Source organism: Epinephelus lanceolatus, chromosome 18 (genome assembly GCF_041903045.1).
Source record: "Epinephelus lanceolatus isolate andai-2023 chromosome 18, ASM4190304v1, whole genome shotgun sequence".
Classification (NCBI taxonomy): Eukaryota; Metazoa; Chordata; class Actinopteri; order Perciformes; family Serranidae; genus Epinephelus; species Epinephelus lanceolatus.
Window position 1 is genome coordinate 12997076 of NC_135751.1, and position 13156 is coordinate 13010231.

Here is a 13156-nt window from a genome sequence, read left to right on the forward strand (position 1 = left end):
CTCCAAAACTGTCAATAAAGTGGGGAACTAGGTCACCAAATTGTACATTTTATTTAGTAAAACAATTGATGGGTAAAATAAAACTACTAGTGCTAATAATTCTTTATTTTACATTTGTTTTCCACTATGACTGCACAAAAAATGCTAACACCTCTGATATTCATATAGCCCACTTAAATTTGATGATATATAAGGATTTGGGGGGAAATAATTTTAACCAAATGATGGCAGTAGATAAAAAGTCAGTGGGTCAGGGAAGTGATCACATTTTTTTCAGAGGGGGACATGAACATCTGGTTTGTGCCAATCCATCCAATAGATGCTGGAGTATTTCACACAATAACTGAAAGCTTTGACCTGCTGATGGTGCTGAAGAAAATATCACAGGTTCACCAGAGTCAGTGGGATTCACCCTCTTGCAATCACGGATATCTGAAGAAAATTTAATGGCAATCCATCAAATAGTTGTTGAGATATTCAAGTCTGGACCAAGGTAGTTTACAATAATGCATCCTTTGAGCTATTTTTACAGCATGGCTAAAAATATGTGGGGGAAAGCCTAACACATGCATCAAAATAAAAGGCTTTCATATATATGTGTTTCCACAAATGTGTTTCAAATGACACACTATCACCATATTCCCCATAGCCTCCAAAAACCTGACTTTGGTAGTGTCCAATTTCCTGTTTAATTTACCTCAAACTGCATTTATGATTCTGGAATTTACTCAGAGTATTTAAAGGCAACAATTGCAAAGTGCTTCCTGTTGTGGGAATTGTAGTTTTACTGTACACAGATACATTGCCACACATAGACGTTTGAGTGCAGACTTCATGATGAGTCTAAAATAACCACAGACATCCAGATTTATATTTCATTTAAAATGCAGACCGCACCGGCAGGTCGAGTTTCATTTGGCCTGTTTTAAATTTGTTGACAATTCTGTACAAGCCAAAACATCAAATAACCAAATGTAAGCCTAATTTAAAATAGATGATGATGATGACAGCAAAGTAAGCAGTTGGTGACAAAACACATTAAATATACACATATCTGTAGTCTCATGATCATCACTACCACAACTTTTCCTTTTATAAACATAATAGTATTGGCCTCTGCCATGTGAGTGTGCAAGTTCATGTGCACACATGTATGAAAAACATGTAGGCCTCCACAGTATGTTTAAGAAAGGGTGAAGGGTTAAGAGGGTTGACATTTTCGGGCAGGAAGGGTAGCTGGGGGCAGAGAAAAGGTGGGGAGAAGCGGCAGCAGAGCTCTTGGAGGAGGAGAGGGTCAAAGATTGAATTTCGGCCTGACAGCATTCCCGGGGCCGCACTGAGCGTGAGAGAGAGCGCAAGTGAAGACTGTCAGTGACCTACAAACAAGCTTAACTATCTTAACTTCACCCGCGCGGCAGATTAACACCGAAGCAGCAGCAGCCCCTGAAGGAGCCACACTACTCCCTCTGCCACCTCCCCTCCCAAACGTGACACATGAAGGTGGGACAACAGGGAGGAGGAGGAGAAGGAGGAGGAGGAGGAGGAGGAGGGGTTGTCTGGAGGGTTGTCTGGACATCATGATGATGGGAATTGATACACAAACTGTCTCAGTGGGAAGGAAAGGGTCAGCCCAAAAGGCACCCTGAGGTGGAGGTGCCGTATGAGTTATGGTCACTATCTGGAGGGGTGCTTAGTTTGAATCAGCAGCTCTGGCAGGCAGACGGGGTCTCGGAGATCTCTACTGGGTGAACTGGACATGGCGATAAACTGGTGATGAGCATGAAGCTGACTGCATGTACGGAGGGCTTTGCATGAAGGGTCTGCATGATGTGTTTACCATAAAGAACAATTTTAAAAATTGCACAAATCTACAAAGTAGTGTAAAAACCAGGAACATTTGAACACAAATTCTTTGTTGTTAAACATATGGTTAATTATTTGCAATGCAGCACATTTCTACTCACTCTTAACATGATACACATCAATGTAATTTCTATCAAAATGCGTTTCATTTGTTGTCCAGAAAGTTGCTCAGCCGAATTTACAGAGAAAATAAAAAATATAATTAATATTTTATGGTCAGTTTAAAAATATTTGGGGAAAATGATAATGTATTTTTGGTGAGGCAGTGTTGCTGATAATTGGAATTAATGACATAATTAAATTCAAAAGGGGCAATTTTTTTCATATTAATAACCTATTAAAACACTGTTATTAAAAGGTAGAAGTAAAAAGTATTAAATATTACTGTATTTATTTTCTTATGTCATAAGTACTGTATATTGTAGTATATTGTTGCTAAGTAATGTAGTTTTGTGCTCATCATTCAATGTGGATTGTATATGTTTTTGCTTTTTTTAAATCTTATTGTTTTTACTACTGTAAGCTGCTGTACAGTCCAGTAAAACGTCCCAGCCTGAGTGAGAAATGATTCTGTCGGTCCGTCAGAATCTCAGACATTATCTGAATCCACAAGGTTTGAATTCCCCTTGTTTAACGTGTCGGCTCATTTCAAGTCTGCAATTCCAATAGCTTAACCAACTGATATAAACATGTAAGTTTCCCATTACTCAGCTGGATATCTCTTACGAGGATCATATGACTGACCGGACTTAACCTGACAGGACAGAAATTGTATCAGTGCCATTCAGGTTTCATCAATTATCCCTGGTGATTGAAAGTTCAAGATTTGAACTTTTCATCTTGATTTTCTTTAATAAATTTGGCAAGATAAGAAAAGGACAAATTAAACCTAAGCAATTTGAATACATTCAATAATTGACACATGATTTGAGAGGAATTCAGATCACAACTCTGTTTATGTGTCACGTTTCCCTGTTCTGTTGTTTCTGCATTACCATGTTAACCTTGATTTCTTCTACCCAGAGTGAAGAGGAAAGAAAAGTACGTCAAGAAATAGAGCCTAAGTGATGGATAATCAAGACAAGGGAGGAGGTAAAGGAGGAGGAGGAGGAGGGCAGACAAAAGACAATCAGAAAGCTGAGGATGTTGACGATGTAGAAAAAAAGACTAAAGACAAGCAAAACAAGTTGGAGAAGGAGAGCAATGGAGAGGTAAAGAAACACAGCCGTCGTCACATGAGGAACGGCTGGGCTGTGAAGGAACGTCTGGTCATCAACGTGTCGGGGATGCGTTATGAGACCCAGCTCCGCACCCTTGCCCAGTTCCCGGACTCCCTGCTGGGTGACCCCCTGCGTCGCAGTCGCTACTTTGACCCTACACGGAATGAACTCTTCCTGGATAGAAGCCGTGTCTGCTTCGACGCCATCCTGTACTTCTACCAGTCAGGCGGGAGGCTGCGGAGGCCTGCCAACGTCCCTCTGGACATGTTCCTGGAGGAGCTGCGCTTCTATGAGCTCGGAGAAGAGATCATCGACCACTACAAAGCGGATGAAGGATTCCCCAAAGAGGAGGAGAGGCCCTTACCCACCAATGAATTGCAGCGTCGCCTCTGGATGCTGTTTGAGTATCCGGAGTCCTCCAGTGGAGCTCGGATCATTGCCATCATCAGTGTCATGGTCATCGTGATCTCCATTCTTATCTTCTGCCTGGAGACTCTGCCTGAGTTCAGGTTGGAGAAGGAACAGAGGGAGGTGAGGATACATACATGGCACTGACACAGAGAAGGATTCACAAGGCTGCAGATGGAGGGTTTGTATGGAAACAACCAGATCAGTGGAGGTAGCTGACAGGGTGCAAAAAGAACAGAGGTTAACACTGTGAGGAACTGATGAGGTGAACGTAGAAGGACAACATGTGCTGACAGGTGTCACTTTGCCAAACATAAACCAGCTCTTGAAGCACGAGGTGGAAACATCTTGATCTCTCAACACTGAGGGGAAAATGGAAAGTAAAACTGACAGATGATTAGAAACATCAAAGATCGAGGGAAGGGAAAGCAAAGGCAGCCGATGGAGAGGAGAAGGCGAGGGCGAGGTTTCCTGAGATTATTTTGGACTTGTCGTTAAATCTGATCCACTCAAATTGATGGAAAGGAATGAAGGAGATGAGGAGGGCAGTTAAACCGCTGGTGGAAAAACCAGAGTAAGGAAAGACGAGAGCAGACAGAGCAGCAGGCTGGATGGTGGTTTACATTGTAGAGATGATATGTCGGCCTTGTCGGCCACTCAGGGACGTCTGCCAGAGCCAAGAAACACTTTCAGGTGGAGTGGATACATCTAAAGTACTGAGAAGAGAGAGGGAGAGTGGAAGGAGTTAGAGGTAAAGAAGCTAGTGTGAAGGGAAGGAAAGAAGATGAGCTTGTCTCACGTTACCCCCTGGAGATCTAAAGGGCTATATATAGAGGAAGGACAACTCTAAGAGCACATCAACACATAAACGCACGTCTGTATTAATAAACGCTATGACTCATAGGCTACACACTGAAAACAGCATGGAAACGAGGCTCGCAGATCAACTTTTCTGATGACCACCGCTAAAATCAAATTAGCCTCGCACTTGCTCCTGTAGCCTGGAGATGAGAGGCGCATTCTGGAGGTCCGGGTAGCAGAAGTGACACCGCGGCAGCAACTCGTTGGATTTACGTTCCCCCATCACCACCAACACTGCTCCGTTTCTCCCATACATAGATAGAGAGATATGCTCATGTGATCGGAGCATTTGACACTTTTGGAACGCTACATAAACAAAACCAAACCTGCATGCAAAGCCATCCCCACGCAATCACTCACTCATCAGATGGTAGTGAAAATCTAGCCAACCAGATTAGTTTTGTTAGATTCTGTTGCATGCGTTTTGGTGGTTCTGTAAGACAAGTTATATGCTTTAAATCACAAAACACTATTGGGACAGGTTTTGACATATTGACTAATTTGATTTCTGCCATCAACCCAATACAATGGAGGTTAATGAGATATTGTTTTTGCCCAAAGTATCTAAAAAAAATAGTTAGATTAAGCGTCCACAGCCTTGCAGCAGGCTGTATTGGGGCACTTTGGTGCTTTGAGCTAAATGCTAACTTGAGAATGCTAACATGCTGATTTTTTAGCAGGTTTAACGTTTACCATGTAAACCATATTACAATAGTTCAATGTGTTAACATCATAGACTGTATATAAAGGTGGACAACATGACAACACAATTTTTTCCCAAAGATGGTTTCATTTTAGGTAGTTCTTATCACATTGCTTCATGTTCAAGTGTTCGTTTTTCTGATCTGAAATTCTAATTTCCGAAATTTTATAAGTAATTTGATGTTACAAAAAGAGGGTGTGACATCATCATTGACAGCAATGAAAGCCAATCAGTGTGCTGGCATTCAGGGGCGCTGCTTGCGATTGGTCGGATGGGTTTATGGACAGGAAATTGATACAGCAGAAATCACTACTGTGCAGACTCTGGCTCCAAATGACGTCACCAGCACAAGATGGCAGCAGCCATATCTGGGATATATAGGCTTCATCTTTCTACAGTGGGAGTATGTGGAGATGTCTTTCTTCTTTCTATATAGTCAGTGGTTAGCATGCTAATATTTGCTAGTAAGTGCTAAACACAAAGGAAAGATAAGGCTGATGTGATTTTTTAAGGTGCTCTGTACGACATTCAGAGCATACCTATAATTCAGGGGTTGTCTGCACATGGCTCTTAACATGGAGGTGGCTGAGCTGGTGGCTAGAAGCTAACAGTGCTAACAGCGTGAACAGTGTTAACAACAGCAACAGTGCTGACAGATTCCCCGGAGTGTGTGCGTTATGTTTCTGCACTGCCACCACCACGCCAACCATGATGGTGGTTACCGCCATATGAGCGCAGTACAGAGTGGTGGTGATTAGCAGTTGCTAGCCAGTGGGACACATACACAGGGACTCACATGCACTAACATGCATGTGCAGCCAGACTGGCTATCAAAGAACAGCGAGGCTTGGATTACAACACACCAAAGGGAGCATGACTTCACTCTCTGCTCCGGACGCCATTAAGCCACTATACATTTACATAGCAAATAGTTGTTTGTTGCTATATTAATCTTGTTGTAAAGCTCTTTTAAAGGTCCAGTGTGTAGAACTCAGTAGCATCTAGCGGTGCAACTGCAGAGCTGAAAAATTTTCCTTGTGCCAGGAGGATGTAGGAGAACTATGTTGGTTGAGGCAGAAACACAAATGGCTCCATCATGGGTCAGTATGAATTGTCCATAATCGGCAACCATAGAACAACATGGTGAGCTCCGTGGAAGAGGACCGTATGTATCCATATGTAGATGTAGTAAACAGCTCATTCTAAGGTATGGATAAACATAGAGATTCTTATTTTAAGGTGTTCATAAACTAATGAAAACTTGGTATGAATATTATATAGGTGCAATTTCTGCTATTATATCCCCCTAAATCCTACACACTTGACTTTTAATCTCGAGGTGGAGATCTCAAAACCTCTACGAAGTAAGAACTAATTATCTTAATGGCTACTTTGCACTCATCACATGCAAAAATATGCAGTCAACCTGATCTGAGCTGTGTTAGTCTTCACTTTGAAAATATGACAAACAGTTTGGTTGGTATAAAGACACATGAAGACATGAGGCTAATGGTGAGAGAGAAACATATAAACATCTAAATGAATACTTGTAGTTCTGGGGACAATATGTGTGCAAGGCCACCAGGAGCTCAGAGTAACTCTATCTAACTTGCTGAAAGACATTAATGCCCAGCCATTTCAAACCCACATTTACTTCCCAGAAAAAAACAAGCAACCATGTTAAATGAAGTGTCAGATGCTCCAGCCATGCCAATGTCTGGGGTGTAACGCAACCCAGCGTCATATGAACTTAATGTTTTTTTGTGTGCATTTAAATATAGAGAAACTGATTTATATAAAAGTCGGTGAGGAAAAATAAAGCCGGTGGAGTGAAAATGGAGAGGAGAGAAAAGTTAGCACCGTATCACTGATCTCACAGGCTCGATCAGATCCTTATGACAGGTGTCATACTCTAAATATGCTGAGTGCAAACTTTCGGAATAATCGCTACTTCTCACTTATCCTCTGTCCTTGTTTCCTCTCTGTTTACTCTCCTGTGAACATTGTCTCCATGGTGATATTTATTATAGACTTACCTTTCCCCTTATTCTCATGTCTCCTTCCAGCTCATGTTTGATAAACAGCAGATGGTAGAATATACGTGGTCTGCTTTGATATCTTTAATCTTTGAATGCAACTGTAACCACTTTTCCTTCATCCTTTGTTTTACAGCAATCCACCACCATACCTCACCCCACTATAGCCAACGAAACTATCTCGGTCCCACCTGGCTTGACTACCTTCCAGGATCCCTTCTTTATTGTAGAGACGGTCTGCATCATCTGGTTCTCCTTTGAGCTCATCGTGCGCTTCACCTGTGCTCCGAGCAAGGTGCACTTCTTCAAAGACGTGATGAACACCATCGACTTCTTCGCCATCATTCCCTATTTTGTCACCCTGGGCACGGAGCTGACCAAGGACAAAGACGCACAGCCGTCCGTGTCTCTGGCACTCATCAGGGTCATCAGGCTGGTGAGGGTCTTCAGGATCTTTAAGCTCTCTCGTCACTCCAAGGGCCTCCAGATCCTGGGCCAGACGCTGAAGGCCAGCCTCAGAGAGCTGGCCTTGCTCATCTTCTTCCTCTTCATTGGAGTCATACTCTTTTCTAGTGCCGTCTACTTTGCAGAGGTGGACAGTCCTAACACGTCGTTCACCAGCATCCCTGAGGCATTCTGGTGGGCTGTGGTATCCATGACAACAGTCGGCTATGGGGACATGTACCCGGAGACGGTCGGGGGGAAGCTGGTGGGCTCCATGTGCGCCATCGCCGGCGTGCTCACCATTTCTCTGCCCGTGCCTGTCATTGTGTCCAACTTCAGCTATTTCTACCACCGTGAGATGGAGTGTGAGGACACGACAGAGTACAACCACGTCACCACATCGCTCTGGGACAAAGAGGACGATGAAGAGGGGGAAGATGAGGAAGGAGATGACGAGGAGCATGAACACATGGGAGATTATGTGCCCTTGTATGGGCAGGACAGCAGGGGTATCTGCCCACCGCTCAATGGGACTATCCTGGCAGGGCTTTGTGCCGGACAGGAAGCTGGTCATCAGAGAGGGATAAACTTTTACCTCAAAGAACCTCTGGTCACTCAGGTTTGACAGAGAGCAGGGCAGACATGTAATGCTGCTTCACTTCAAGAAGAAGAGAGTGCAATGATGGAAAGATTCTGGCAGAATGATACAGGAGACTTGGACTGATATAAGCTCTACTTTGTTACTGTTGCATGTTTTTGCATGATAATATTTGATTTACAGCAAGAATCTATTTTCTTAATAAATAAATAAAAACTCTGCAGGTCATTAGACAAAATTCACTGCTGTGTTAAAGACATGTCCAGGCGTTATTCTCTATCCAGCTCAATTAAAAAAAACATTCTACCTGCTGCCAGTAGTGTCCCCAAAATTTTTTCAAAGGGATGGCCAGATGGGGCCACTGAAAATCTTGGGGGTGGGACAGTAAAACCAAAAGCCATAAATGAATTTCAACGCTGTCAAGGCTAAAACTATGTCAATATGGAGAGTTATGGAATGGCAGTAATTAGCTGATGTGCAGGGACTAAAACCAGCACAGTTTACATTTTGAGTCACACAACAATCCTGTTATAATGTTTTATCTATCTGTACATGTTCGGCAATAGGCTGGTTGTCCTTTTCCTTAAAACAGAAACATACTGCTTTAATTTGAAGGAGCACATTGATTGTAAGGAACAAAACATTTACTGGGAACACGCCTTCTGAGGTTTAGGGGAGACTCGTGGGTACCCATACAACCCATTTTCATTCAGGTACCTCGAGATGAGAGTTCAAGGGAACCCCTGAAAATGGCCATGCCAAAATTTAGCCTAAGTCTGTAGCATTAAGCCTCCTTCCCGACAAGCTCTGCCGACACGGTTGGCACCAATGGATGCCTTAGATTTTCTTGTTTCACGAGACACCATTAGGGTAGCTTAAAAAATGAGCACAGCTATTAAAGACGGTAATATTGGCCGCCAATTATTTTTCAAGGGTGGCCTACAATTTTATCAGGGAGGCAAGAAAAATAAGATTAACCTGGTTATAAAAGTTCCATGTAATGACTCCTTTTATGGGTCCATAATTTACCTAATAGTTTCCTGGTAAGTTTCCTGGAAACTACAATGTAAATTGGTATTTCACTGAAAGAAAACTTTGATTTAAACCCAGTTTGTTGTACATTTATTATTGGAAACTCTCTACATATAGATTTGGGCTCGCCTGTGGACAGTTGTAACATTTCTTCAAACTGTTGAGTTTTACTGCTGTATGTTGACTAAAACACTATCTCGGTTACAATGGCAAGTCATTGGAATGTATTTGCTGGAGACTGCCCACAGAACACTGTTTTTATGCCCATATAATCAATACTGAACACTCCTTGCAAAGAAACGACCTAGAGAATTAATAAGAAGTGATTAAGAAATTACGGACCTGTCAAATAAATTGAGTTAGTGACGCCTCCAGCCACCGTCTTTGTTTGGCTAAACAAAAGAGTCGTTACTTGAAAGGCAGCTTAAAAATCTTCCTTACTCCGCAGCAGATGGAATATGTTTTATCCTGGCTGGATAGTGGAATATTTGAGGGACCTGGAAATGTCTTTAAAACAGAGCAAAGTGTTGTTAAATAACCTTTGTGGTGCCTGTCTGCAAAAATCTCAAATGTGAAAAGGACATTACATCACCAAAAGTCAATATAAACTACAAACAGGGACATCAGTTGTGTAATCCATGTAATGACTGTTTACTGATGTCACTGTTGCAGTAATGTGACTGACTGAAGTGTTGCATGCAAGAAATCTGTTCACTGCACATTTATCTGATGGTGTTAAGTGAACTGTAGTGGCACTAACCGCTGCTGTTTACACACTGTAGGAGCTAAATGTACAGTGAGTGTTGCAGGTGTTGATGCCCTGTACTCATCAGAGTTATGGCAGAAATGCGGCTCTGTAATCTCGTGCTGACGTTGACAACAAAGAGATCGCTCATCGGCTGCCGGCGGTGCAGACAGAGTTCATGTAGCTGGTCCAAATCCAGTTTGCATGTTACACACAGCAGTGTAATAGATACAGCCTGGAGAGGTGTGTGGAGAAAGCTGACATCAGGTCAGAGACAGTATAGCTCAAAGCCAGCTGACATTTCTACAGTGACTGGAGCAACACTGTACTCTGATGGTCCGACAGTGGTGGTACTTTAACCTTCCACGGTTTTGTCATCACGTCGATGAGACCTTCGCCCTCACTTAGCTCTCTGTCTCACACCGCACAGAGTAGATGTGTTATTTAACATTAATAATAAACATTTCCCCTCTGTTTGTTTGAGAGGTGGCTATAAAAAGTTTGCAGTTTCCATCAGCTGATTCACAATCAGTGGCTCAGTCATTGGCTATTTGGCTACCAGCTGACTATTAACACCAAATCACATTCATGCGCAGCCTTTGGCACCTCTTGGTTATTTTTATATGTTTCTGCCAACTCCCTCCACCACCCCCTCCTCCTCCTTATGTGTCAAGTCTTCATATTTCTGATTTCACTAAGAACTAATGTTAATGTATATGTTTATTAGGAGGGGGTCATTTCTTCCATCAGAGTCCTCATTGCTGCTCGGATACTTTGAGAGCTCCCACAAAAAGCAGGGCATAACTTTGCTAAATATAAGCTTTTATTTTGTTAAAAATGGTCAGTTATTTGACTGAAATGTTGCCTACAATGAATTCCAGCTGTGACAAGAGTTCATTGCTGAATTATTCCAAAATTGCACGGATACTTCTGAGACCAGTCTTGTGAAGTAATCCTTCTTAATGCTGTCCGTGTGTCTGCTCTAGGGGTGGCACGAAATCAGATTTTCACTACATGATTATCATGGCCTAAAGAGTTCACAATATTAACCTAATATATGTAGAAAATGTGTAAATACTACCACTAATAATGATGCTATCATCTTTAATTATATTTGTTGTGCGTTTTGTTTATTCTTTGGCAAATGAATTACACTCTAAATATGAGTGTACAGAGGTGGAGAGTTTGTATAACTGTACAAAATTGTACAAAAAGAGCAATTACACTTAATGGATAGAGAAAAGCAACATGATTTGCGGGAGAGAGACAAAATGGGAATGGAAGAAATATTTAAGAGGCGGTGGATTGTTTACACAATGTGATCATACACGTATTATTAACATGATATCAAAATTTCATTTTTAATATCAGGGTTATCTTTAATATCACTGTATTGTTCCTAACAGAGGTGGGAGATATGAAAATACATTACTATACGACTGTGATGAAGCATCTTCCTTTTATAGGTGTTTCATTCAAATTTATCTTCAAACAATTTCTCAATTGAAGTTCTAGAAATGTTTGTATATTGTGATATAACATATACTGTTATTACAAATGTATATATCATGGTCAAATATTTTATCCATGTTATTGACACCATTTGATCCCTTTCCTCCTGAATACAAACACTATGTTCACAGATTCCAGCAGAACTAAAGACCTTTGAGGTAATCATGATGTGGATGATGTTTATTTAGCCATATCTTGTCATTAATATGAGTATGTGGAAGATAATGAGAATGTGTTTGTCACCATTTCCATTCATTGTAATTGACATGACTTCAAGTTGTCTGTAGTCATTAAGAATCATTTTTTAAGCCCAAAGAAGGCGAATGTTTAACCTTTTTTTGTATAGAATTATACTCTCAAAACGTAGTGGTAACATAAGATACTTTTCTAAGTTGTTTAGACTGTGTGGATGTTGTGTAACCTGCGTATATTGTGAGGACAGATGTGGCTGTGTATATGTACATAGTATATATATGAGTCTTATTATTTAATAAAGATCATATTCAGTCACTCATGTCATGGATTTCTGAATTCCTTCCGCATGACTCGCTGTACAGTGACTCACGGAGAATGCGATGATGTGTGCTCAAATGTAAACAACGTTTTAAAAGCATCACGAGGCATTCATACAGTATTATTAGAGCGAGGGTGATGCACACTGGAGGCTGCACATCTCAGTATTACGCTGAGAAAAGCTATAGTGTGGTACAGATTGTGTACGTGTCCATGTTGCACTGTGCTGCATGTGATGAGTGATCCTGCCTCTAGATGTCAGACTGTGTGTTTTAAAACCGGGACATCTGTCTCACTCCTGCAGCCACTGGATTTAATTTACACTAATGGGACATGAAAGACTTCAGAGTAACCATACGCAACATTTTTCCCTCTTGAAATGATAATATTCATCTTTGCCATATGATCCAGATGACTTAAGTTATGCTGTTTTCATTCCATGCGATCCACAAAAATAATTATTCTTGACTTATTGTACCAAACTGGTAGCAGATCAAACTTCTCATGTGATTGCATCAGGTGTTTCACATCAAGCCAGTACTATTCTGTTAAAAAATACTATTGCTATTCAATACTTTATTTAGTGGATTTAACTATAACTGAAGACTAAAACTGAAAACAGTTCTAAAGCTTGTTACTTAGTTATTTGTCATTAATGTATTTAATCTAGTGTTGAAACTATAAGTCTATTAATCCATTAGTTAAAGCTACATCATGCAGGGTTTTCCTTAAAAACAATGTATAGACTCATACAGTAGCAATTCCTCTTAACTATCACTTATGAGACACAAGAAGTGTGTGGCGGTGAATTTTTCTGCTCAGACTTTGCCCCATTTACTTTTTATTTTCTGTGTTCAGGACATTTACAGGCATGTACCCCCACAGCGCTCAGGTGAGGTTGGGTTTTGTAAAAGGTAGCAACCAGCTACCAAAAGACACAGCGGAAAAATCCCAACATATATAGCGAGGCACGATGCCAAACGAGAGTGAATCTGGGATCGACTTTTACTTTCACTTTTGCTGGAGACCGTGTTTACAAACTGCAACTGACAAACCTGCATACCTTTAATCAAGAGAAAGGCAACTATTGTGATAATCAATCAATTGTTTAATTAATTTTTCAAGTAGGAATGTCAAGTATTTGATGGTTTCAGCATCTTAAATCTGATGATTTGCTGCTTTTTCTCTGATTTATATTGTTTAAAATTGTATATCTTTTTA

The 13156-nt window shown here is 41.1% G+C and overlaps 1 protein-coding gene across 2 annotated transcripts; it reads left to right on the forward strand.

Annotated features, from left to right (window-relative positions):
* The first annotated feature begins 1384 nt into the window (after positions 1–1384).
* Positions 1385–8915, forward strand: kcna7 (potassium voltage-gated channel, shaker-related subfamily, member 7). 2 transcript variants are annotated; one of them, XM_033643845.2, is made up of 3 exons: positions 1385–1795; positions 2887–3614; positions 7228–8915. In XM_033643845.2, the coding sequence occupies exons 2-3, from the start codon at positions 2931–2933 to the stop codon at positions 8158–8160; spliced, it is 1617 nt and encodes a 538-aa protein (XP_033499736.2). In that variant the 5' UTR covers positions 1385–1795; positions 2887–2930; the 3' UTR covers positions 8161–8915. The 2 variants fall into 2 exon arrangements, with proteins under 2 accessions (XP_033499736.2, XP_033499735.2); XM_033643844.2 differs by having other exon boundaries at positions 1386–1770.
* The last annotated feature ends 4241 nt before the right edge of the window (positions 8916–13156 follow it).